The following is a 25352-nucleotide window of genomic DNA, read 5'->3' on the forward strand; positions in this document are numbered from 1 at the left end:
GTCTCACTGAGCGGAGCCGGCTGGAGCTGGGGTCAGACTAGATGGCTCAGGAGGACCCCTCTGCCTCACTCTGTTTCTTTGTTTTTCCTGGGGCCCAAATTTCAGCATCAGAGAAGCTCACAGTGGAGGCCACTGAGTGTCACATGCACTTTTGCAGTGGCTTGGCCGTCGGAGATGCACGTGTGTTGGGCAGACTTCATTCCTCCTGCCCAAACTCCCATGGCCTGACTTACGGTCTTCTCTCCTTCCAGTGTATGCCATCATCGGAATCTTCTGCCTGGCAGCCTCCATTGGCTTGTACAGCTGCCTCTCCCCGTTTGTCCGAAGGTTTCCATTGGGAAAATGCAGGTTTGAAGGCGTGTTGTGACTGGGCCTTCCCTCTGTCCCATGTGCCTCTTTTGGGAAAGCTGCAGAGCCAAAAGGTGCGGGGCAGGAAGGATGCGTTCTGATGAAGAGGGCATGAATTCTGATTCCCATCACTTGGGCCATGTGGAGGTCATTGCCGTCTCCTTCGCTGATGTGTGAGGAAGAAGAGAACGGTTCGGGCTTGGATGAGATGCCACGAAGAAACCTCTTCAAACACCATGAAAAACCCTCTTCAAACCCAGTTCTGCATCTCTTTAGCAACAGTGATGGGAAATTAGTGCTTTCCGCCCCCATTCATGTATAACTTTCTATTTTTTGTCCTTTATCACCCACTCCCAAAATCGCTGTAAATTCTTAGATTATGCAGGATATAAGGCATATTACTGCCCCTCTAGGGCATGGGTCCTCAAACTTTTTCAACAGGGGGCCGGTTGACAAGTGCCAGTGGTGGGTGCGGACCACCAAGGTGGTGCCTGCAGTGGGGTGCGGGCCAGCGTGGGGGTAAGGCACCAGCTTGCTCACAAGGAGATCGTTCTTTCCAAGCAAGTTCAAACCTCGCGAGCAAGCTGCACACACTCGCGCCCGGAGAGTGCAAAACCTGTGGGGCGGGCTGGTTAAATGGGCAGGGCGGACCGGATTCGGCCTGCGGGCCTTGGTTTGAGAACCCATGCTCTACTGCACAGATCGGCAACTAAGGATTAGGGCATGGCTGACGGACCGAAAGCAGAGGGTGACCATTAGTGGGGAATCATCAGGATGGCGGCCAGTGATGAGTGGGGTCCCCCAGGGCTCTTTCCTGGGGCCGATCCTGTTCAGTCTTTTCATCAGTGACACGGAAGAAGGGGTGACCCGTCTGCTGATCAGATGTGCAGACGATACCAAAATGGGGTGGTGGCCACAGCAGAGAAGCAGGTGTTCTGGATCCAGGAGGGTCTGGACAGACCGTGGAAGTGGGCAGGAGACAACAGGAGGGTGTTCCATATGGAGAAGTGCAAAGAAGCAGCGCTTCTGAAAGGCATCTCTGCGTACTGGTTGACTGCAGGTTGAACATGAGCCAGCGATCTGCCGCTGCAGCAAAGGAGGCAAACGGCATCCTTGGTTGCATGGCCAGAAGCATGTCTTCTAGATCAAGAGAAGGATTAGTGCCACTCCACACAACTCTGGTGCACCACAAGTGGAGTCTTGTGTTCAGTTCTGGGCCCCTAATTACAGGAAGGATATAGCTGGATTAGAGTCAGTGCAGCAAAGGGGAAGTCACATGAGGCGAGGCTGAAGGAACTGGGTCTTTTCATCCTGGAGAAGAGGAGACTCCAAGTGGATCTGTTGGTGACATATAGGGACGTGAGAGGCGTGTACCACAGAGGTGGGGAGAGAACTGTTCTCCCTTGCAGAGGCCCGCTCCAAGGGAGCCAAGCTCAAGGAACCAAGGCTCAGTTTGGATGCCAGGAAGTCCTTCCTGGCTGTTAGGACGCTGAGGGTGTGGAATGGGCTTCCATGGGAGGTGGTTGAGGCCCCATCGGTGAGGATTTTCAAGGACAGGCATGACATGCACATGATAGGCATGTTATGAGTGGAACCGGGGTCAGACTAGATGACCTGATATCTGCCTCATTCTGTTTCTATATTTCTAACTACTGTGGAGCAGTGCCTCCAACCAGAATGCACCTTGGGCTGCAGCCATCAACATTCCCTTGCTGCTGAATTAGGCCCTAAAATTGGGTGGCAGAGCAGCCCAAAAGTCCTTTCGTTGCCTTCTGATAAAATGTGAAGGCCTTGTGTCCCATCCCCTTGTAGACCCCACAAAGGGGTCTGGGGAACCACCTGTGGAATGGGCATTGCCCCCTTCAGTTTTCGCAAGGAAGCATTTTCAAAATTCAAAGTACGCTCCCCTCACCTGATCAAAGCGGGTGTGGCATGCCTTTGAAACCCAAAGAATTTTCTTTTTCTGTGTGTCATCGTCGTGATGGGTTCTGGTTTTTTGCTTTGACTCCATAAGCCAATTCAGTAATTGGGACGGCATGCAAAAAGCTGAAATATGTAAGGAAGAAGGGGGGCAGATACGCCAGAATTCTCTCCCGGCAGATGGTGTCTGTGGTTGATCAGGATGGCTGCATTACTCAGCCTCTGACGCTCCTTTTTGGGGTCCAGAAGGATGTTCCGGAGAGCCTCCCTGGCACTCTGGGATCAGGGAACCCTTCATGCTGAAGCTTTCTGGGGGAGAGGTACCTGGGAGCTTGCAAGGGCTGGCAGGACCCTTCCCATGTGTAAAGGAGGTGCTTCCCTGGCAGCTGCGGTGATGCCCCTTCTGTTTCAGGATGCCTTTTCATGTTGCCTGTTTCATTTGCAGGATCCCCGGGAACAACTTGCCCTATTTCCATAAGCGGCCCCAAGTTCGGATGCTGCTGCTGGCTGCCTTCTGCATCTCCATCAGTCTGCTTTGGGGCGTATTCCGGAATGAGGACCAGTACGTCAATGTTGGGGGGGGGGGTCTCTCCATGGCTGCTTTTTCGGTGGGGACTGTGCACGATCCTTGGGGAGGGTTCTTAGAGTCACAGAATAGGAGAGTTGGAAGGGGCCATGAAGGCCCTGGAGTCCAACTCCCTGGATCACAGGAACATGGAATAGTAGAGTTGGAAGGGGCCGTCAAGTTAAAATGTTCAATGTTTAAATAGAAACCCACTGCTGAGATAACGTTAAACAGTTAAAATACTGCGAGAATAAAAAGGGGGTTGCCTGGCGCTGGAGCAATCTTAAGAGTTCTCTGATGGCCTTCCAGCAGTCTTTCTGTCTCCCTTTGCCTCTGCTGCTAATCTGGGGTCTGGTGCTGAAGGGGAGCTGATCAGAGGGTGGATGCTGTGCTAAATATCCTGGCTGGGCTCTGTGTGGAGGGCAGACATGGACCAGCTCCGTGGAGCTGTGGACCATGGATCCACTGGAGGAGGTTGAGGAAGGAATGTTCCTCTGGCTGAGGCTCTTGTTCCCAACTGCGGACAGTCAGATCCCTTCAGGGAGGACAGCTGCCCTATTGGATGTGGACTGAGCCCGCCGCCTAGTGGTGGGAGGTTTTTTACTCTTAAGAAGTGGGGACACGATATCACTCTTGAAGGGGTCGGCAACCCACGGCTCCGGAGCCGCACGTGGCTCTTGAACCCCTCTGCTGGGGCTCTGTTGTTCAAATCGCGTACCGGCACAGCCGCTGATGATCTCCAAAGAAACTCCACTCAGGAACACAGCTCTAGCTAGTTACGTAAATCGCCACATTCCTCTGCTAAACAAGCTTCCTGCAGGCTCTCATGCTGAAAGGATTCTCTTTGTCCCAATGTCATCTCCTTCCTCTGAATGTTAAAAGCTGCACTTGGGACCTGTCAGAATTCACAGCGCTGGACTGTTTATCTGCTAAGCAGTCACTAAACACACCTAGATCTCGGCACAGCTGCCCGATCCATCGGCACAGCTGCGGACCTGCGCTGATTTACCGAGCTCCACCCCCCCCCCCCCCCCCCCCCCCGGCCAACCATGGATAAATCGAAGAAAAGAAAAGTTTCTGAAGGAAACCAAATGTTTAATGATATGTGGGTAGATTCATTTGCTTTTACTGCTGACGAACTTACGGGGTTTGCTGTTTAATGCATGCAGCCCTTTAGCACTGACTTTGACTCTGCAGGAAGCTGTTCTCCTATTCAAAACATATGAAAGGAGTCCTACTAGTTTATAATGTAAGATTAAAAATGACAGTTTTTAGTGAATGAACAAGAGCTGCAGCTAAAACATAATGAAGATATAAATAGCATAAGGTAAAAAAGGATATATGCAGTGTTATCTTCATTTTAGATGTCAAAAGGGTTTTGCAGCTCCTGGTGTGGTTTTGTGTGTGTGTGTGTGGGGGGGGGGAACAGGTCCAAATGGCTCTTTCGAGTGTTAAAAGTTGCTGACCCCTGCTCTAGAAGGACCTCAAAGGCTCCCACAAAGACAAAAGTCAAAATCTCCTCTTGCTGGTGCCTGAATGTAGGACATGGAATAATACGGTCAAGTTGTGACAGCCCAATTTCAGGCTGGGCATCAGGAAAAGCTTCCTCACGGTCAGAGCAATATGGCAGTGGGACCAGCTGCCTGGAGAGGTGGGGGGCACTCCCACACTGGGGACATTCAAGGAGAAACTGGACAGCCCTCTGAGTGGAATGGTATAATGTGGTGTCCTGCAACAGCAGGGCTTGGACCCGATGGCCTTCATGGCCCCTTCCCACTCCACTATTCCATGATCCTGTCGTCCAGGGGGTTTGACTCGATGGCCCCTTCCAACTCTACCATTCTGTGATTCTTCGTCCTTGAGCTGAGAAGGGGGCTGCAGCAGCATCTTCCCCCCAAGAGATGCCCGACAGAAATCACACTGAGTACAATTCAGTGCCATGGTGAGCAGGTGGAAGGGCAGCTGAAGCCCAGAAGGGCCCTTTTGAGGAAGCCACCAGGTCCCCGTGCGGGAGCAGGGAGAGGACATGGTCTGAGGCCACAGTGCAGTGGTGGGGAGGAACCTTTAGAAATTGGGCTAAACTTGTCCTGCAGAAACTGAACCTGGTGGGGGAGGGGGGCTCTGTCTTTGCCCAGAGAGCAAGACATGTTTGGAAGAGCAGGTGCTCTCCATCCCCAGAGCTCAGGCACCACGCGACTCTGCTCAGCTGTGGCCCTTCTCCCTTTAGGTGGGCCTGGATCCTCCAAGATACCCTGGGGATTGCCTTCTGCCTCTACATGCTGAAAACCATCCGCCTGCCCACGTTCAAAGTAAGGCCGAGTGAGGCACCAGGGTGGTGGAAGTTTCTCCTAGGAAAGCCCGGGGTTCCTGGCCTTGGCCAAGAAGCCTCCAGGTGCTCCCTGGAAGGCTCGGTGGATGCTCCAGGATAGTTTTTCCCAGCTTCAAATCCGTTCTCTTTGTGTGTGATTGATCCGTCAGCCTCGCACGGTGGGCTGCATGGTGCCAGGCGATTTGGTGACTGGTCCTAGCTGACCTTGTCAGAGTGGATTCTCCACCTGAGTTTGGTTCCTGAAGGAAGAGCAAGCAGCAGAGCTCTGGGTGGAGAGGCTGGGAGGGTGGCAGATGGAGGGATGGGGCTGTGCCTGTTAGGGGATCTGAGGAGGAGGAAGGGGGCAAAGGCGTGGACGGGGTCTGCCCTGGGGGTGGGAGAGCAGCCAAGCAGAGCTGGTGCTGAAGACGGGCCCTCTGAACACAAGCAGCTGGCTCTCAAGGAGCAAGGAAGGAGCCCCTTCCTCCCTGAGCTGGGCCTCATGGACGCAGGGCGAGGGCCGATCTTGGGCTCCCTTTAGAAGGATACAGCCCGAGCACTTTTGTCTCCTTCCTTCCCCAGGGCTGCACTCTGCTTCTCATGGTCCTCTTCATATATGACGTCTTCTTTGTCTTCATCACGCCCTATCTGACCAAGGTGAGTTGTCCCTCAAACCGTCACCCCAATGCCGCCGGAAGTGGCACTGGGTGGCGAGCGAGGCTGGAGTGCTTTCTTCCGAGCAGGGAACTGGAGATGTGGAGAACATGGCGGTAGAGTGCTCCAGCCTCGCCTGGGTCAGTGGAGAACCTGGATTGGAAGCTCTGAGGAAGGGAGAGGTCTGAACGGGTCCCTCGAGCTTGGAAGAAGGCAGGCCCTGCATCAAAGGCTTCAGAGGGGTGGGTGGCATCCTCAGGCCCTTGCCCTTGGCTGTGTCGTGCAGCAACACAACGGCCATGTGGAAACACACACACCCAGCCTCTGGCGCCTTCCAGAGGAGCGCCTTTCTGGTGCCCCACCCTGGAACGGCTTGTTTGTACAAAGGGTTGAGGGGGGTTGGAGTTCCTCGTGTGTCAGTGTGAGCTGCCTGCGTTTCCCTGTCTTGGGTCCCGCTGCACGCAGCTGCGCCCACCCAGAATCGCATCCTTCGCAAGTACAAAGACAGAGGGGAGCAGATCTTGTTCTTTTCATTCCCAGGGAAATGGGGAGCTGAATACCTTGCAGGGTGGATGATTTGGATCTTCAGAGCTGGAAGGCTCTTCTTGGGAATGCTGCTGTCCACTCCAGGCCCCATCGTCAGGGAAGCTTGGAAATTGGCGAAAAGCAAATAGGTGGAACCTCTCTTTCTTTCAGACTGGGGAGAGCATCATGGTGGAGGTGGCAGCTGGGCCAGCGGACTCGGCCACACAGGAAAAGGTGGGACCAACCCTCGGGTGCTTCCACAGACCTCCTCAGGGGCTCTGCTATTCATTGATAATACTTCGTGCAGTTGTGTTAGCATCAGCACTGTATCTCCAAGGCTGTGAACTGGGGCACTGGGAAACTGACGTGTATGCTAAGGGGGCTGCACTGCTGGGTTTGGGGGTTCATGTCTGGGTGATTTGGCCCTTAAACACATTGATTGCTATAGTTCTTCTGCTTGATGTAAGTTAAATTGAGGATGTCCATATGGCGGAAGTTCACTTTTCCCAAACCAACACTTGACTTTGCAACCTATACGGTTTGAGGCCTGGGGAGATGTGTAAGCTGAGGGGAAACTCTGCATCAGGCTTTCTGTAGTGTTTTTGAGGAGTTTTGGGATGGACCGATGCACTGCCCGAGGGGTTAGGGCTAGTTGATGAACTGAAAGCGGAGGGTGGCCATTAGTGGGGAATCATTGGGATGGCGGACGGTGACCAGTGGGGTCCTCCAGGGCTCTGTCCTGGGGCCGATCCTGTTCAGTCTTTTCATCAACAACATGGAAGAAGGGGTGACCCGTCTGCTGATCATATTCGCAGATGATACTAAAACGGGGCTGTGGCCACAGCTGAGGAGCAGGTACTCCAGATCCAGAAGGATCTGGACAGACTGGAAATGGGCAGGAGACAACAGGATGGCGTTCAACGTGGATAAGTGCAAAGTCTCGCACTCGGGGCATAGGAATGGGTGCCGTAAGTACAGGTTAGGGGATAAGTGGCTGAAGAGCAGCGCTTGTGAAGGGTATCTCTGGGTACTGGTTCACGGCAGGCTAAACATGAGCCAGCACTGTAACACAGCGGTAAAGGAGGCAGACACCACCCTTGGATGCGTCTCCAGAAGCGTGGCTTCTAGATCAAGAGAGGGATTAGTGCCGCATACATGACTCTGGTGCACCCACAAGTCGAGTCTTGTGTTCAGTTCCGGGCCCCTCATTACAGGAAGGTTCTAGGCAGGTTGGAGTCAGTGCAGCGTAGGGCCACAAGGATGGCGACTGGATTGCAGGGGAAGCCGTATGAGGTGAGACTGAGGGAACTGGGTATTTTCAGCCTGGAGAAGAGGAGACTCAGAGGAGATCTGTTGGCAACATCTAGGGACGTGAGAGGGTGTCACACGGAGGTGGGTACAGATCTGTTCTCCCCTGCAGAGGAGGGCAGGGGAGCTGGAGGGCCCATTCCCCAGGATGAGCTTGCCACTTCTTTCTCCACAGCTTCCCATGGTGCTGAAGGTCCCACGGCTCAACTTCTCCCCACTGGCTCTTTGTGATAGGCCCTTCTCCCTCCTGGGATTTGGGGACATCTTGGTTCCAGGTAGGCTTTTTCAGGCATCAAGCGGCCCTGCTGGCGGGACCCTGGGCCTGGCTGCAGTTCCAGCGAACGGCACAGAGGTAGCTACAGCGCAGCGGAAGGCAGACCCCTCCCTGTCCGAAGAGTCCACTTGCTTTTAGCAGAGGAAGCAGGGCAGGGAAAGTGTTGCTCTATTTTATTTATTTATTTTATTTATTAAAACATTTTTATGCCGCCCCATTCGCCGAAGCCTCGGGGCGGCTTGCAACATAGATAAAACAATAAGTTAAAATATCCATATAAAATAATCTTAATTAAAACACACATTATAAAATAAGCCGCCCTGGCCAGATAAAATTCAATTGTATTTAGCATTTAAAATGTTGCTTAAATAAAAAGGTCTTAGCCTGGCGCCGAAAAACAAATAACGACGGCGCCAGGCGGACCTCTCTGGGGAGCGCATTCCATAACTTAGGCGCCACCGCTGAGAAAGCCCTTCTCCGAGTAGCCACCCTCCTAATTTCTCTCACGGAGGGCTCCCGGAGCAGGGCCTCTCCCGCCGATCTCGGGGCGACTGGGCAAATATGGATGTAAGCGCTCCTTCAGGTAACCAGGACCCAAGCCGTTTAGGGCTTTATAGGTCATTACCAACACCAACTATATATGAAGTTACTCTTTGCATTGGAGCTGGTACCATTTTGGGACTTCTTTTCGTGCTGGTCCTCAGGTATTCTGCCCCAAAAAGTCTCCTGGGGGCGCTTTACACAGAACTTCAACATTCCTACTCATGGGCCTTCAAAATCCAGCTTTGCCCGCATGAGTTTCTTGTAGGGAGCTGACGGCGACGCCTTGAACTGGTTGAGGGACTTGATGACCCACAGATGGACTCAATGGACCACCACCCAGTCTGGCCTGGGTGCTCTCAGGATGTTCCCATGGGACGCACCTGCCCTTTCCACACAGGAATGTGGTCATGTTGGAAGCTGCCTTTGAAATGGGTGGGTTGAATCCATTCCTCTGGGAGCATCCAGACAGCCATGGCCTGGCAGTCCTCTGATGCTTTTCCAGGTTTAGCCTGGCAGTCCTCTGATGCTTTTCTCTGGAGAAGTTTGGCATGCCTTTTCTCGGGCTTCATTGCTGGTGGACTTTATGATGTGCCGCTGTGATTACATTCGGTGCTGTTTGACACAGGGATGTTGCCCAGGAAGTTCTCCACTCCTGGCCCGACAATTGCAGAGAGCAGCAGAAGGGCTGTTGACCTCCTCCAGTGAGGACTTCCTTGGAAGCCTCCTGCTTGGGGACCGTTCTGGGGTCCAAGAAGCTGCCCTTGGGGTACATCTAATGGATCTTTTTAGGGGTTGCAGGCAGCTCTCCTGGAGGGCTTGACCCACCATCGCTGTGACCCTCATCATTCCAGAAATCTTACTTACTTATTTATTTACGTCTATTTATAGGCCACCGATAATTGCCAAGGCCTTCCTAGGCATCTTGCAATGTCCAACATGCCAACAGAATAAAAAGACATTAAAAGCCAATTAGAACATAATGAATTAAACATCTATAAAAAGGGACACAACATATGGCTATATGTTCAAAAAAATCCTAAAAAGATATATCTTGGCATGGCGTCAAAAGGAGAATAGGAATGGCACCAGGCAAATTTCCCTAGGGGGAGAGTTCCAGAGAGGGGGGCAGCAGCAGAAAAGGCCCCACACCTAGTTGCCACCCCTGAGGTACCCCTGAGGTTCTCATAGAAGGGGTGGGAGGTATGTATGGGGGTAGTCAGTTCTTTGGATAGCCGGGCCCCAAGCTGTTTAGGACTTTATATGTCAATACAGGCACCTTGAATTGGGCCCCAGCTGGGAGCCAGTGTGAAGTTCTTTCAGCACTGGTGTTATTGGGGCACTCTGGCAAGACCAGTTCCCATCCAACCAGCCTGGTTCTGTCCCCGTTGCAACGGCCAGACTGTCTTCAAGGGCAGCCCACGGAGAGCACACTGCAATAATCTATTGTGGATGTTACCTGAGCAGGGGCAACTAGCTTCATGTTCCCACTGTCTAGGTGGGGTAACAGAGCTGGAAAAAGAGCACTCTGGGTCTTTCATCCATGCAAAGTGCATCCATTCGGGCAGCCCAGTTGAGACCCTGTTTGTTCTTGCCATCTCCTCTTCCTTGGGTGTTGTGACTTCCTTAGATTGCAAGCCTGGGAGCACAGTCTGTCTTGTTTTCTGATAGCATGTAAGCCATCCTGAGGAGAGGGACAGAACCACTTGAAATGAAATAAATTGTTCTTTCGGATGCAATTAACTATGAAGGGGAAATTGACCTTCCAGGTTCAGAGTCCTTCACAGAATCATAGTGGAGTTGGAAGGGGCCATGAAGGCCATCGAGTCCAACCTCCAGCCATTGCAGGACACCTCTTTGCACCAGCCCGCTTGTTCTTTAGCTGGAAGGCAGCAACCAGGGCTGGGGGTGGGGAAAATGCCCTTCAAACCCTGTTTGTAAACCTATTGGAGAGTTGAGCAGGGTCAGATGGGCCCACCAGGGCATGATCTACTTGGTCTGTTGTTCTTTTTGGGAAGCAGAAGCTGCCCTATGCCGAATCTTTGGTTCTCGGGGAAGGGAACATGCTAAGGCAGGCCGGCGTGTTTGATTTGTCTGGGTTTAGGACACAGATTATGGCTCCTCTTCTGTTTTCTCCCCTTCATTCTCCTTTTCAGGTCTCCTGGTTGCCTATTGCCACAGGTTTGACATTCAAGTCCAGTCCTCACGCGTGTATTTTGTTGCTTGCACTGTAGGTAAGTCCAGCATCTTGTACTCATCCCCCTTTTGACAGGAGCTGCTTTATCTGAAAGCAACACAGAAACACAGGATCATGGAATGGTAAAGTTGGAAGGGGCCATGAAAGCCATGGAGTCCAACCCCCTAGATCAGGGGTCGGCAACCTTTAACACTCAAAGAGCCATTTGGACCCGTTTCCCACAGAAAAGAATACACCAGGAGCCGCAAAACTCTTTTGACCTCTAAAATGAAAATAGCATTGCATATAGCATTTTTTACCTTTATGCTATGTATAAAAAAAACTATAGTGTGTTGCATTTATGAGACAGATCGGGGGCTGTGCTGTGCCGGCACAGGTCACAGATCAGGGGCTGTGACACGTATTTTGAGCGACGGAGCCCCAGCAGAGGGGTTCAAGAGCCACGTGCGGCTCCGGAGCCGCAGGTTGCCAACCCCTGCCCTAGATCACAGAATCATGGAATGGTAGAGTTGGAAGCGGCTATGAAGACCATTGGGTCCAACCCTTCTTGCTCAAGGGCAGTGACTGGAGGCTCAGCCGTTCCTTTCTGTCCTGGCTTCCTAGTCTCCACTTTTGGCGAATAATTGGTTGGATGTGCAAACAAGATCCCAGGAACTCCCTTGGGGTATTGCGAGAAGAGGCCTGGCATGGGCCTGGTGCTGGCCTGATCCGTCTCCGGCAGATGCACCTCTGTCTGGCTTCAACTTCTGCTCTGTCTTTCTCCTTCCACCCACTGCAGCCTATGGCATCGGGCTCCTGGTGACGTTCATTGCGCTGGCTTTGATGCAGAAAGGCCAGCCAGCCCTCCTCTACCTCGTGCCCTGCACACTGCTCACGAGCTTCATGGTGGCCCTTTGGCGGAGAGAAGTGGCCATGTTCTGGACGGGCAGCGGCTTTGCGGTGAATACCAGTTTGATATGAGTCTCCAAGAAAATGCTAATATTAGAAAGGCCCCTAACTAGGATTAAAGTTGAGTAAAAGTCTTGTTGGTGTTTTCCAAAAAAAAAAAAAAAAAAGCAAGGAGCTCTCTTTGCATGCTGGATTTCTCTTCTGTTTCGTCCCCTTTTTCTAGTCTTTGGGCAAAGGGCTCTCTTTCTCCCTATAAGTGGTTTTATTTGAGGCATGTGGATTGTAGAGGGGGCTGCTCCGCTCAGATGAAGTTTGGACGATGAAATGGCTTGCCCCAAAAAAGGAAGGTCGGACGGATGGACATCTGTTAAACCCAAAGATATAGCTGGGGTCTCTGATGGGAGACGACGGGCCACTCCATGGAAAGTCAGAGTTGTGATGGCTGTATATCATCACCTGGACCCAAGGCGGGGCGTGTCTCAGAACCAGTTACTGGGAATATTGGTAGCAGGCAGTGGGGTAGAAACCAAGGCAGAAGGAGTCTCCCGGGTCATTTAGTCTGACCCCAGTTCCAGCCGGCTGTGCTCAGAGAAACAGAAACCGAGCGAGGCAGAAGGGGAATCCCAGGCCATCTAGTCTGACCCCGTCTCCAGCCACCTTCGCTCAGAGAAGCACAGAAACAGCGCGAGGCAGAAGGGGTCTCCCGGGCCATCTGGTCTGACCCCCGGCTCCAGCCGGCTTCGCTCACGACATGCCCACCATGTGCACGTCCAGCCTGTCCTTGAACGCCCTCACTAACGGGGCCTCAACCACCTCCCATGGAAGCCCATCCCATGCCCTTGGGGTCCTAACCATCAGGAAGCATTTCCTGGCATCCACATTGGAACCTTCGTTCCCTGAGCTTGGCTCTGTTGGAGCGTGTCCTGCCCTCCTCTGCAGGGGAGAACTGGTCTCTCCCCACCTTTGTGGACCTGTATGTTGCCAAGAGATCCACTTGGAGTCTCCTCTTCCCCAAGCTGAAAATACTCAGTTCCCTCTGTCTTGCCTCATATGGCTTTCCCAACCATCCCATCCTTGTGGCCCTACGCTGCACTGACTCCAACCTGGCTACATCCTTCCTGTAATGAGGGGCCCAGAACTGAGTGCAATACTCCAGTTGCGGGTGCACCAGAGTTGTATAGAATGGTAGTAATACCTCTCTCAATCTAGAAGCCACGCTTCTGGCTGTGCAGCCAAGGGTGGCATTCGCCCTCTTGGCCTCTGTGTCATGGCTGACTCATGCTAGAAATGCTGAAGTCTGCTTTGCATTCCCCCCTTCCCTGGATTGCCATGGCCTGCCTGTTTCTTAGCCCCTGTCCCAACTCTTGAAGTTCTTGGCAGAGGCAGAGGCAGGACGGGCTTCTGCAGCAGCACAGGGCATGCCATCTGTTGGGGAGCTAAGTCTCTGCATTATGCTTCTCTGGGGTGCCTGGCAGGGAAGGTGGGGGCCTGGAGCCTCATGAGCCTGGCAGCTGCCTGCCCCACATCTCCCAGGTGGGGCAGGAGGAGCTCCCATTGAGAGAAGACACATGAGGAGACCTGAGGAACTCCCTCAAAATCCTGGGAATTGCTCTCGGTAGATCCCCTCTGAGCCTGCTTCATTTCCCAGAATTTTCTGGATTAGGATTGCACCCGGACTAAGCACAGCTCACATTTACAGCTTGTCCTGGTCTTTAGGTCCAGATTTGCTCCGCGGAGCTTTTCAGAAAGCCAACCCCGTGTCCCAGCCCCCTTCTCCTCTCCCACCCCTCTGCCCTGTCATGTTAACATGGAATGTTTTCTCTCCGCAGAAAGACCTACCTCATCCCCCTGTGGTGATCTCCCCTGTGGGCTGCCCTGCGCCCCCAAAAGAGCTGAGATCTCCAATGCCTCCGCAGGAAGCAGGTGGAGAAGTTTCCAGTGAGAGGCTGGCTAGCCCTGCTGGGGCCAGCCAGGAGCCACCTCCAGAGCACTTCCTGGAGATGGAGACGGAGGGCCACGCAGGGTGCAGGAAGCCGCTGGCCAGTCCACCATCTCCCCATATAGAAGAGACGGACCCCTCTCCGGACCCTGTCCCAGGAAGCAAGAGCCCCCCGGCTGGGAGACAGAGCCCGTCTGACTAGGAACTTCCTGCTTCCCTCTCCGACAATCCCATCCCTTCTTTCTCTCATCACAGACTAACTCAAGACACAACCAGGACTGGTCTGGCCGCCTCGGAATTCAGCACCCCACAGATCCCATCATTCCACGCGAGGAAACCGCTTGGCCGAATCCTGAACACACGAACTGACGGCACCAGCTCTCTCCTCCCCCCCAAATATGGTGCTTTCATATCAAAGTTTGCCGATTGGTTCTGAAAACAAGGGGCAGACGCCTCTCCCCTCCCCGTTCCATGATGCTGGGATGGTATTCCATCCTCCTTCGAAATCTAACAGTATTCGGCGCTTGCATGGCTGCTTTGCGATGCCTTTGGATTGCAGGGATGGACTGTCATGCTTTTGGGACCATGCATCTCCTGGAAAGCCACCCCACCTTTTCTCTGGAAGATCCTGACTCATATTTGGTTTTATTGCCCCTTCTCTGGCTGGATTTCGATCCTATGCGCAGGACTCTGGAAACAGTTTGCTCTCGTCGGGTGTCTGCAGGAAGGGTGTGTTTTGGGGTGATATTGTAGGATGCTAATACGTTGGGGGCAGGTTTGTGCCCGGAGGCATTTTGGGATGGGATTTGGTTGTGTCCTTTAGCCAGATGGGTGCTCCAGGGAGTCTCATCCCCTCCACCAGACTAGAAGCCATTCAAGCTTCTGTGGAGTTGGTCCTTTTCGGGCAGGACTCTGGCTGGAACCCCGTTCCCACCCTGAAGAAGGCATCCTGGTGCGTCGCAAGATGGCGCTGGGAAAGCAATGGTGGGCTTGCAACACGGCCTTGCTGGCCTGGAGATGCCTTGAGATAGAGATAGTCCGGTGAGTGGCTGGGCTGGGAATCATGGGAAGCAGGGGCTGTTTCTGTGCTTGCTGGCTCCTCTCTGCACTTCTCCAGCCCCAGCCAGCCGCTTCCCTGGAGGAAGGGACTTCTCCCAGGGCTGCTGGCCCATATCCAGCCTCCAATGGCCCTGAGTCAAAAGCTGTGGGAGAAGGGAAGTGTTTCGAAGCCTGTGGCAAGGTTCTTGCTGGGCTTCCTTCTCCAGAAATGACTCAAGGAAGGTGAGAGGCTTTGTGGAGCAGTAATCGGCCCCAGCGCCATCGTTCCTGCAAGATCATCCTCTCCCATGGCTAGAGGTGGGAGAAGAGAATCGCCCCTTCCTTAAGGCTTTGCGACATGGCCCACCTTGCTGAACTGGAGTGTGTGTGATGGGACATGATTTTGAAGCATAGACGTAGTGGCTGACACTTCCCTGAACATCTGGCCGCCTTTCCGGAAAAGACAGTGGAGGCTTAGCCTGAAGACAGCTGGCTCGTTGATTCCCCCCCCCCCCCCACCTGGTCTTGAGGTGCACACCTGCTTCCAACTCCCACCTTTTCAGGAGCTCTGCTGTCCTTTGCAGAGCCTTTTTTGAAGAAAGAGTGCCCCCCCCCCAGGCTATGGGAGAAACCATGGGGTGGTGGCCACCAGGCCAGGCAGCGTTCAAGCCACAGTCAGGCAGGGTGGGATGGCTGCTGCCTTCTCAGCCGGCCTCCTGAGGTTGGGGAGGTCCCTTGGAAAGTTGGGGCCCGGGCACTCGCTTGGTTATTGCCTGACATAAAAGAGCCACAGAGAGAGTTGGATTGTCCTGGTGCCACCAGTCCGAACCTTGTGGAAATGGGGTCCTTCCCTTCTTGGAGAGGGGTGTCTCCTCTAGATGACCTTCGGCACCTGAGCCAGGAAGTCCTGTGCGTGTATTTCGGTTTTTTTCGATTATCATTCCCCGTGTCCATGTTCTTTGGAAGATCTCATTCTGCGTCCCCCGTGTGTAAGTGTTGATGCTGTGCTGCCAAGAGTCCTACCAAGCCCATCTGCCACATCTTGGCCCTCCCTGGGAACCCCTCGCAGGTCACGAGGAGTGAGAGAGGAGGCTTCCCTGTCCGCTCCCCGCTGGGCACGGCTGTGGTGAGATGTAGGGCCGTAAGCAGATCTGGCATCCGCCTCTCCCCTCCGCCCTGCAAATACCAGATGCTTCTCTTGGACACTCCAGAATTATGCCTTAATTTAAGCCATTTTATAAATACTGTATATGAAATTTTAATTTTACAGAAGCCGGTTGGACAATAAACTTGACCCAACATGAGGTGGCTCAGAACTGAGGGCCAAGTGTATTTGAACTTCCCTTTGTGCCATTTTTGAGTCTTTCAACTGTGGATGCTGGTCCCGCAGCATGGTTTAATTCCTGTGTCTGGCAGAGTCCACCTGACAGCTGGCCAAGGTTCTGCCCATGGACTTTGTGGCTGAGGAGAAACTATAACCTGGGTCTCCAAAGCCAAGCCCTAACCACTACACCAGACTGTATCCTGGTTGGGGATGTATTGGGGGTCTTGGGCAGCCTTTCTGCCCCAGCCTCCAATGATACCATGCTCGTTGCCTGCACCCCTTTCGCTGGGCACAGTAGTTGGAGGGAGTGATCATGGAATAGTGGAGTTGGACGGGGCCATGAAGGCCATCTAGTCCAACCCCCTAGATCAGTGGTGGCGAACCTATGGCACGCATGCCACAGTGGGCACGCAGAGCCCTCTCTGTCGGCACATGAGCCAAGTCACCCCAGCATCACCCCAGCAGCCGAGCATTGGAGAACAGCGCACACAGGGCCATGCGCCGGCTCGGAAAGGAGTAGCAGCACCAGGCGACGATGTCACGAGCTGCGACTCAATAGCCGCCACTAGTCCAAGCTTTTGCATGGCTGGTCAGTGCACTGCCAAGGATATAGATGCTTGAACTGGAGTTTTAATACATTCGTTTTTATTAGCACAAGATTTTAGCTTTGAGTTTTCTTACGGAAATTTGGAATTTATTATCTGAGATTTAGCAAAGGGATGGTCTGATTAAGAGGCTGAGATTCTTTTAATGTTGTGCTGTCCCCCTGGCATATTTGAAGCTGCGGCATCCTATTTAGTTGTTTTTTCTAAACTAAAACCTCCGTATTCAAGTTTCACTACAGTGCTGGCACCTTGCGATAAATAGGTGGGTTTTGGGCACTCAGTCTCTAAAAGGTTCGCCATCACTGCCCTATATCATGGAATCATGGAATGGTAGAGTCGGAAGGGGCCATGAAGGCCATTGTCCAACCCCCTAGATCGGGGCCCTCAAACTTTTAAAACGGGGCCAGTTCACTGTGCCTCAGACTGTAGGGGGCTGGACTATAGTTTGAAAAAAATACGAATTTCTATGCACACTGCGCATTAAAAAATGAATTGAAATTTTAAAAATTAAAAATGTTTGCTTTGCTCACTCGGGCTGCAGCAGAAGCCCAAGATGATGCCACAGTGCCCGCCAAAAGGGGGAGCCATGAGGGGGCACTTGCCTTGGTCGAGGCCTTCCCAGTTCCTCGCCGTCGCCCCGCTTCAAAGCCGGAGGAAGGTCCCCTTATAGTTGCTCAACCGGCTCTGGGGGGAGGAGCGGGAGTAGAAGGCTGAAGAGGTGGGCACGAGGCAGCTTCCCCAGCTGGGAGAGGGCCACGAGGATGGAGGTAAGGCCTGCTTTCCAGGGCCAAGGCTAGGGGAGGCAAGGGATGGGGCTGTGGCTGGCAAAGCAGGGCACCTCCCACCTCTCTGCCGCAGGGGGAGGAAGCATGGTGGCTGCTTGACGGCAGCGCCAGCTTGCCCTGAGAAGGCCCCAGCAGAGGCGCAGGAGCCTTGGCCCAGCTCCACCTCGATCCTTCTGTCCCCAGGCTTGGTGAGGTGACCACAGCTTGGCTTTCAGTCTGAGGACAAGGCTCATATTTTTGTGGTTAAAAAAACACAGATTAACCTTATTGCTTTGAACGTTACTTGGAAATTTGATTATATGTTTCTTCCCGTCTTTTTCTAGTGTCTTTGTCTCCCCACCGCCCTCCTCTCTTCTGTGTTCCTGCTGTGTATTCAGAGCCAACATGTGTTCAATGAGAAAGAGCTGGCACGGGCACAATTCACACTGGCAAGACCGGCACAGCAGCAGGAGCTAGCCAGAGGTAGCAGAGAGAGCACATGCAGTTGAAGGGAGCTGCTACAATTTGGTGCGTGTGCCGGCTCTCTGCTAATTCAAAACTGAGAGTTTCAGAGAATGCCTGCTCTAGCTCAGAGTTTTCGGACTCGTTCGGAGATCGTTTTCTCCAAGTCCAAAAGCTTTGAGGCGGGCCGGATAAAGGACCATGGCAGGCCGTATCTGGCCTGCGGGCCATAGTTTGAGGACCCATGCTCTAGATCATAGGATCATGGAATATCAGAGTTGGAAGGGTCCATCAAGTCCACCCCCTGCTGTTGCAGGACACCACGTTACATCATCCCACTCAGAGGGCTGTCCAGTTTCTTTCTGAGTCTCTTCAGTGTGGGAGAGCACACAACCTCTCCAGGCAGCTGGTCCCACTGTTGTAGTGCTCAGACACAGGGCACGAGGAAGCTTTCCCTGGTGTCCAGCCTGAATCTGGGTTGTCGCAACTTGATCATTCCATGTCCAACGCTCTGGCATCAGCTAGAAGTGATCTTGCCCTTCCCCTTTGGGACAGCCTTTGAGGTCCTTCTAGAGGGATCTCACGTCCCCCCTCAGTCTTCTCAAGGCTGAACATGCCCAGTTCCCTCAGAAGGAGGGATGGATGAAGCATGGACAGCACCTCCGCTCGCCCTAGCTAGAAGTCGCTGTGGAAGCATTTCCTCTGTGCAACACCCCTGATGACATTTGATGGAGGCTTTGGCTTGTGGGATGCCAATTCCCCAGAGGAGGATCTCGGACCCTTGGCCTATGGTCCCAACCTGCCACCCTGAGGTTCTCCAGAAGGTCAACCCTTCCCAGGATGCCAACCACCATGTCACCTGGATTTTGCAGGCTTGTCTCATGTCGAAATGGCTGAAATGCCTCTCGAGATTTTGCTCTTGGCGGGAAGGGCTTTCAGCTAAGATGAATTTTGGCCCCTTCCAGCCTTGGTCACCCCTGGGGGGTGGCTCTGGAATGCGATGTGGGCCTTGGACTGAAAGCTGTCCCAAGCTCCACAAAAGGATCACATAGAGTATCATGGGAAGTGACATGAGAAGTGCCCCCTGTCCTGGTTTGGATTCGGCTTTTGCTTCACATCCTCTGGATAGTTTGAACACCAGATGTCCTGCATGTTAGCTGAGACACTTCCACACTCCTGGTAGGGTGCCAGGGCCTCCTTACCAAATGGCAAGGATGAATCCCCAGGAGCTGCAGGGCCATCTAGTCTGACCCTGGCTCCACTCAGAAACAGAAAGCGAGGCAGAAGGAGCCACCCGGGCCATCTAGTCTGACCCTGGCTCCAGCTGGCTCCACTCAGAGAAACTGAGCAAGGCAGAAGGGGGTCTCACAGGCCATCTAGACTGACCCCATTCATAGAAACAACGAGACAAGCTCGAATTGCCTTGGGATATTAATTTGGAATATTATTTTCCCAACAAGCACAATGTGCATTTCAAGCGGAAAGTTCCTGCTCACTCATAAAGCGGTCGGCTTTTTCTTGCTTTCCTGGCTGGGGAAATGTCGCCTCCTCCGCCTGCAACACGGGAGAGCTGCTGATCATCCAAGGAACCGATGCTGACAATGGGGGCTTCAGAGATTGATGGGGGGGTGATGCTGGCAGCAGAGACCCCCAGGACTATGGCAGAGGGCACTGATGGGTGCTCAGGGCAGCTCCTAAGCTCCTTTCTGGGCCTGCTTTGGAGGCTCCTCTGGGACAGCCACTGGTGGGAAGCGAGGTGGACAGAGAAGAAAGGCCAGCCTGGCCCGGTGCCCACTGCAGGCTGGGAAGAGAGCGCGAGCGCTGCTTTCCCAGCCTGTTCAAATGCCCCATTTAGTAATACGACTCATCGCAGAGGCAAATCAAAGGAGGCCTGCATAATTACAAAGATCTCTTGTGCTCATCGGGAGTGATAAGGGGAGCTGAACAACAGAGCTTGCTCTGTCTTGGTTTGATGTCAGCAGGCTCCCCGGCCAAGCCAGCACCGCCTGCTGCTACCATGCTGCTTCTGCCTCGCCTTCATCTTCATCTGTTCATGTGTACGTGATTTTTCCAAGTTAAATTGCGGTGAGGCGGGGGAAACATTAACAAAGAACACCGCAATATTCCCAGATAATTATAAGGACAAGTGCAGAGTCCTCCACCTAGGAAAAAGAAGCCAAGGGCATTGATGCAAGATGGGGAGTGCGTGACTCAACAGAACTGAAAAAGAAAAGGATCTTGGGGGAATTGCGGACATTTGGCTGAACATGAGCCAACAAGGCGATGCAGCCGCCGAAAGGGCAAATGCTATTTTGGGAAGCAGCAACAGAAGTGTGACTTCCAAATCACGAGAAGGAGTAGTTCCTCTGTATTCCTCACCAGTCAGACCTCACCTGGAATCCTGTGTCCAGTTCTGGGCAGCAAGATTGAAGAAAGATGCAGGGACATTAGAAAGGGCAACAAAAACGATCCAGGGTCTGGAAACTGCCCTGTGAGGAGGGACTGAGGGCACTGGGCATGTTCAGCCTTGAGAAGAGAAGACTGAGAGGGGACATGACATCCCTCTAGAACAGAGGTGGGCAATTAATTTTCCTATGGGGCCGCATGAGAAACTCTGACAGTTGTTAAGGGCCGGACCAATACACTTACAGCTCTGCTCAATATATCTCTCTATAAAAACAGTAAATGAAACATTACAACGCTACAATGAAAATGTGGAGCACAGAACAACACTATTTAATGAATATTCCCAAAAACATTAACATTACATGAAAAGCAATCCATTCAATTCAATTTAGCAGAGCCTTCGAAATAAAAGCAGTGCAGTTGCATTGCTTGCATCTATATCAAGACAATTTATATTTGCATTGACTTTTAAGTTGCCAGTGACCTCATGCGGGCCAGACAGGGTCGGCCATGGGGCCGGATGTGTCCCATGGGCCGTACAATGTCCAAGTCTGCTCTAGAAGGACCTCAAAGGCTGTCCCACAGTGAAGGTCAAGCTCTCTTCTTGCTGATGCCAAAGTGGAGGGCACGGAATAAGCAGTCCATGCCGTGGCAACCCAGATTCAGGCTGGAAATCAGGAAAAGCTTCCTCACTGTCTGAGCAATAGGACAGTGGGACCAACAGCTCAGAGTGGTGGTGAGCTCTGGTCATAAGTCCTTTTGTGAACCGACTTAACGGTCCAACTGAGACTAAGATGCGCTGAAATACAAATAAGAAGATACCTTGGGCAGCTTAACTTTGCTTAAGAGAGGGTGGGGAAATTGGAGGGAGAGGCAGAGGGCCACAGTTCCCTTGCTAATAAAAAAAGTGTCATTGCTCCATCCCTGCATAGAAACCTAGAAACTGAGTGAGGCAGAAGGGCCCTCCCGGGCCATCCAGTCTGACCCTGGTCCCAGTTGGCTCCGCTCAAAGAAACATAGAAATACAGCAAGGCAGAAGGGGGTGACATGTTCCTTCAAATCAAAAGAAGGCTGCCCATCTCTGCTCCCCCACAGCTCCAGACCACACGGTCCCTTATCTTCCTGCCACGTTTCCTTTTTTTCCTCCCTGGCTTTTCTCCGGATGTCATTTAGCAACCCCAGGAAGCTGAGTGATGTCCTGGGATTGTCTAACTTTGTATTGCTGATACAGAGCACTTTTTACTGGGGACTTTGTCAGTGGAGCAGTATAGAGAGGGGGGTGATGATGATGATGATGGCGGCGGCAGCAGTTCTCCAAGGTTTTAGGCAGTTCTTTCTTGCCCTAGCTAGTGACACCACTGAGGACTGAATCCATGGGGATCTTCTGCTTGCAGAGGATGGAGCTACAGTTCTTCTAAAACCACATTAAGATTCTAGTCCTCATGGATCTGCACAACAGACGGATTTAGACAGAAACATGGGTCGCTACCTACGCTGAAGCATTCTAGCTCGGTATTATCAGTACTGACCACCTAGTGGCTGTCCAGGGATTTCTGTTTTGGGTGGGTGGGGGGTCTTTCCCAGCCATGCCCGAGGATGCTGCTTGGGGCTGATGCTGGAACCCCCAGCATGCCAAGAAAGCCAGCCTTGCCTCAAGGAGAGAAGAGAGGAACAGGCTGGGCTTGTGCTCCCATGCAGATGAAGCAAATGACATAGTCAGGGTGTGTTCGGGATCACCAGGGACTTGGAGGCCTTGGGGAAGAAACTCCGGGAGCTAAAGGCCAAGTGGCCTTCTCGTCAATCTTACCTGTCCGGGGATTTGGGCCAGGAAGGGACAGGAGGGTCGCCGAGGGGAACGACTGGCTTAGGGTGCGGTGCCAGAAGGAACGCTTCGGGTTCCTCGGCCACGGCACCCGGTTTCTTGCCAATGGACTTCTGGCCAGGGACGGGTTGCACCTCCCGAGGACGGGGAAAAGGTCCTTTGGAGATGCTCTAACAAGCTTCAGAGGACTGGAGGGGGGCATCATTGGCCCCAATTTTCACAATGGTAATACAAGGGACATGGGGAAATACAGACCAGTTAGCCTTATGTCCATTGTAGGAAAAACAATGGAAAGGCTCATAATACAGAGAGTTGTAGTGATGCTGGATAACGAAGGGAGGCTGGCAGCCACACAACACGGCTTCCGCAAAAACAGGTCCTGCCAGGCAAACCTGGTGGAATTCTATGACAAGGTTTTGCGATGGCTGGATGGAGGGGATGCAGTGGATGTGGTTTACCTGGATTTCAGCAGGGCCTTTGACAAAGTGCCCCATGATATCCTGGTGGAGAAACTGAGGAGTCTTGGGATACATCAAAGCACTGTCCGGTGGATTACAGCATGGTTGACTGACCGAAAGCTGAGGGTAACCATTAGTGGGGAATCACTGGGACAAGCGGGGTCCCCCAGGGCTCTGTCCTGGGGCTGATCCTGTTGAATCTTTTCATCAATGACATGGAAGACGGAGTGAACAGTCTGCTGATCAAATTTGCAGACAAGACTAAAACTGGAGCAGTGGCCACAACTGAGGAGCAGATACTCCAGATCCAAAAGGATCTGGACAGACTATGGAAGCGGGCAGGAGACAACAGGATGGCGTTCAGTGTGGATAAGTGCAAGGTCTTGCACTTGTGGCATAGGAATGTGTGTCGTAAGTACAGGTTAGGGGACAAGTGGCTGGAGAGCAGCACTTGTGAAAGGGACCTCGGGGTGCTGGTTGACCGCAGGCTGAACATGAGCCAGCCTTGTGATGCGGTGGCCAAGAGGGCGAACGCCACCCTTGGTTGCACAGCCAGAAGTGTGGCTTCTAGATCAAGAGAGGTATTACTACCACTCTGTACAACTCTGGTGTGCCCGCAACTGGAGTATTGTGCTCAGTTTTGGGCCCCTCGTTAAAGGAAATATATAGCCAGGTTGGAGTCAGTGCAGCGCAGGGCCACAAGGTTGGTGGCTGGTTTGCAGGGGATGCCGTATGAGGCGAGACTGAGGGAGCTGGGTCTCTTCAGCCTGGAGAAGAGGAGACTCCGAGGGGATCTGCTGGCGACATGCAGGCGTGTGAGGGGGTGTCACACGGAGGTGGGGAGAGACCTGTTCTCCCCTGCAGAGGAGGGCAGGACGCGCTCCCACGGAGCCAAGCTCAGGGAACCCAGGTTCCATTTGGATGCCAGGAAGCACTTCCTGACAGTCAGGACCCCGAGGGTGAGGAATGGGCTTCCATGGGAGGTGGGTGAGGCCCCATCGGTTGAGGGTGTTCAAAGATAGGCTGGACATGCACGTGGTGGGCATGTCATGAGCGGAGCCAGCTGGAGCTGGGATTCAGACTAGATGGCCCAGAAGACCCCTTCTGACTTGCTCTGTTTCTGTATTTCTACATTTCTAAGCTTAGCTCTTCATCTGCACCCTGCCTAGGACCTGCCTGTTGTGTGGGTAAGCAGAAGGTGCTCTCTTTGGTCCTTCCAGACTGTTCTGCCAACACAGCTTCTCTTACCTATTCATATTTATGATTTATTTATTTAAAACTTTGCTAGACTGTCCCATTACCGACATCTCAGGGTGGCTGATCAATACAAAATATAAGAAAAGAGAAAATAAAAATGAAAATGAAAACATATACTAAAACACAGTGTCCCAAAATTTAGCAATAATAAAACCACCCACTTAAGACAGTCAGGTCTTAAAACATTGGGGAAATAAAAAGGGCTTGGCTCGGTGCCAAAAATAAAGTGAACCTCTCTGGGGAACGGAGTTCACAATTGGGGTGCCAGAATTCACTACGTCTGTCGCAGTTGCAACTGCCGTTCTCAATGCGCCCATCTGGCTGACGATCTTAACTGGGGCTTATTTTTGGGGTAGGGTTTATATTCTGAGCATCAGGAAAAAGCATGTTAGGGCTGCTTTTTCGATCAGGTCTTATTTCCAGGGTAACGGCATACTAATCCCACCTTCTCAAGGCGACAGCAGTGACCTGGCTTGGACAGCTGGTGCTTCGTGCCGGTTTGATTGTATAACACAAAAAGCACATTTTTCTGCCGGGATTTCCCGGCTTGTTCGCAGCAAGGCCAGCCCGGCACCCTCCTCTCCCCGGACGAGGCGTCCCTGCGGCTTTCAGTCTTCCCTCGCCCCCTCCCCGCACCATCCTCCTCCTCCTCCTCCTCCTCCTCTTCCCTGTCCAACAAAGTCGCCAGGGCGATGCGGCCGGGACGGGACTGAGCACCGCGGACCCGGTGAGTCCGTCTGGCCCGCGTCCGTCCTTGGGGGTCCTCCTCCCCGGCAGATCTGGGGGTCCACCATCCGGGAGGGAGCCTTTCCCCTCCTGGCTTCCCTCTGGCCGTGCCAAGGTGCCCCCCGGCAGAGTCGAAGCTGGAGCATGTGGCCCTTTGGGGAAGAGCCCAGGAGGGGGGGCACCACGACTTTGTGGGGGGGCTTCTGCCCTTCCAGCCCCGCGGTCCTGCCTTGCGGTTCATCGGGGGGCTGCAGGGCGCGGATGCGGGAGCTCCGCTCAGGACCGGAGTCACGGTTCTGCCCACGAAAAGGGTGGCTGTTGAATTTTGCGGTCTTGCCATCAATCAGATCGACTTCTCTGTAGGATCTCGAGAAGCAGAAAGATAAGTAAATAATAAATATATTACAAATGATATAATATATCATATGATATTGCCGGTATTGTTTTATAGGTTAGGAGTTTTAATCAGGTTTGAAGTTCACAGTCGCTTTTTGGGTTTTGGTTTTGTTCCTTTTCTTGCTTTTGACTTTGTTTTGACTTGATTTGTCTGGATTTTGACTTGGTTTTTCCTTGATTTTGACTTGATGTTCCTTTTCTTGATTTTGACTTTGTTTTGACTTGATTTGTCTTGATTTTGACTTGGTTTTTCCTTGATTTTGACTTGATGTCCCTTTTCTTGATTTTGACTTTGTTTTGTGAAATGTTACTGATTTATGTGCACATTTAACTATTTAATTATGGTTATCTATCAGATTGTTTGCTTGGATTTTTGAAGGCGGCCTTGAGATACTTTTGCGTATAGGGCGGGCTATAAATACTATAAACAAACAAACAAATGAATCCTATTTGGGGTCAAGATATTTATTTTATTTATATTTTATTCATTTCAAACTTGTGTAGCTTGTCCCATGACCTAAGTCTAGGGACAGTTTAATAATAAAATATAAAGATTCAGAGAACTCCTTGAGTGTTCTTTAGTTACGTTCGTTTGGAGAACTGTCCAGACCGAAGCTGAATGCTGGCA

General features: G+C 52.5%; 1 protein-coding gene across 2 annotated transcripts in view; it reads left to right on the top strand.

The window, feature by feature from the left end:
* The window catches only part of SPPL2B (signal peptide peptidase like 2B), a 35503-nt gene extending 19667 nt beyond the window's left edge, over positions 1–15836 (top strand). The window contains exons 7-15 of one of the 2 annotated variants that reach the window (XM_044421016.1): positions 252–348; positions 2714–2830; positions 5061–5142; positions 5724–5798; positions 6492–6554; positions 7804–7903; positions 10599–10676; positions 11418–11578; positions 13357–15836. In XM_044421016.1, the coding sequence (XP_044276951.1) occupies positions 252–348; positions 2714–2830; positions 5061–5142; positions 5724–5798; positions 6492–6554; positions 7804–7903; positions 10599–10676; positions 11418–11578; positions 13357–13668 (1085 nt within the window). In that variant the 3' untranslated portion in view covers positions 13669–15836. Of the gene's footprint in view, positions 1–251; positions 349–2713; positions 2831–5060; positions 5143–5723; positions 5799–6491; positions 6555–7803; positions 7904–10598; positions 10677–11417; positions 11648–13356 lie in introns of both variants that reach the window. The other variant, XM_044421015.1, reaches the window with a different exon arrangement.
* Positions 15837–25352: the final 9516 nt, after the last annotated feature.

Source organism: Varanus komodoensis, unplaced genomic scaffold, assembly GCF_004798865.1.
Source record: "Varanus komodoensis strain SLA01 unplaced genomic scaffold, ASM479886v1 scaffold113, whole genome shotgun sequence".
Classification (NCBI taxonomy): Eukaryota; Metazoa; Chordata; class Lepidosauria; order Squamata; family Varanidae; genus Varanus; species Varanus komodoensis.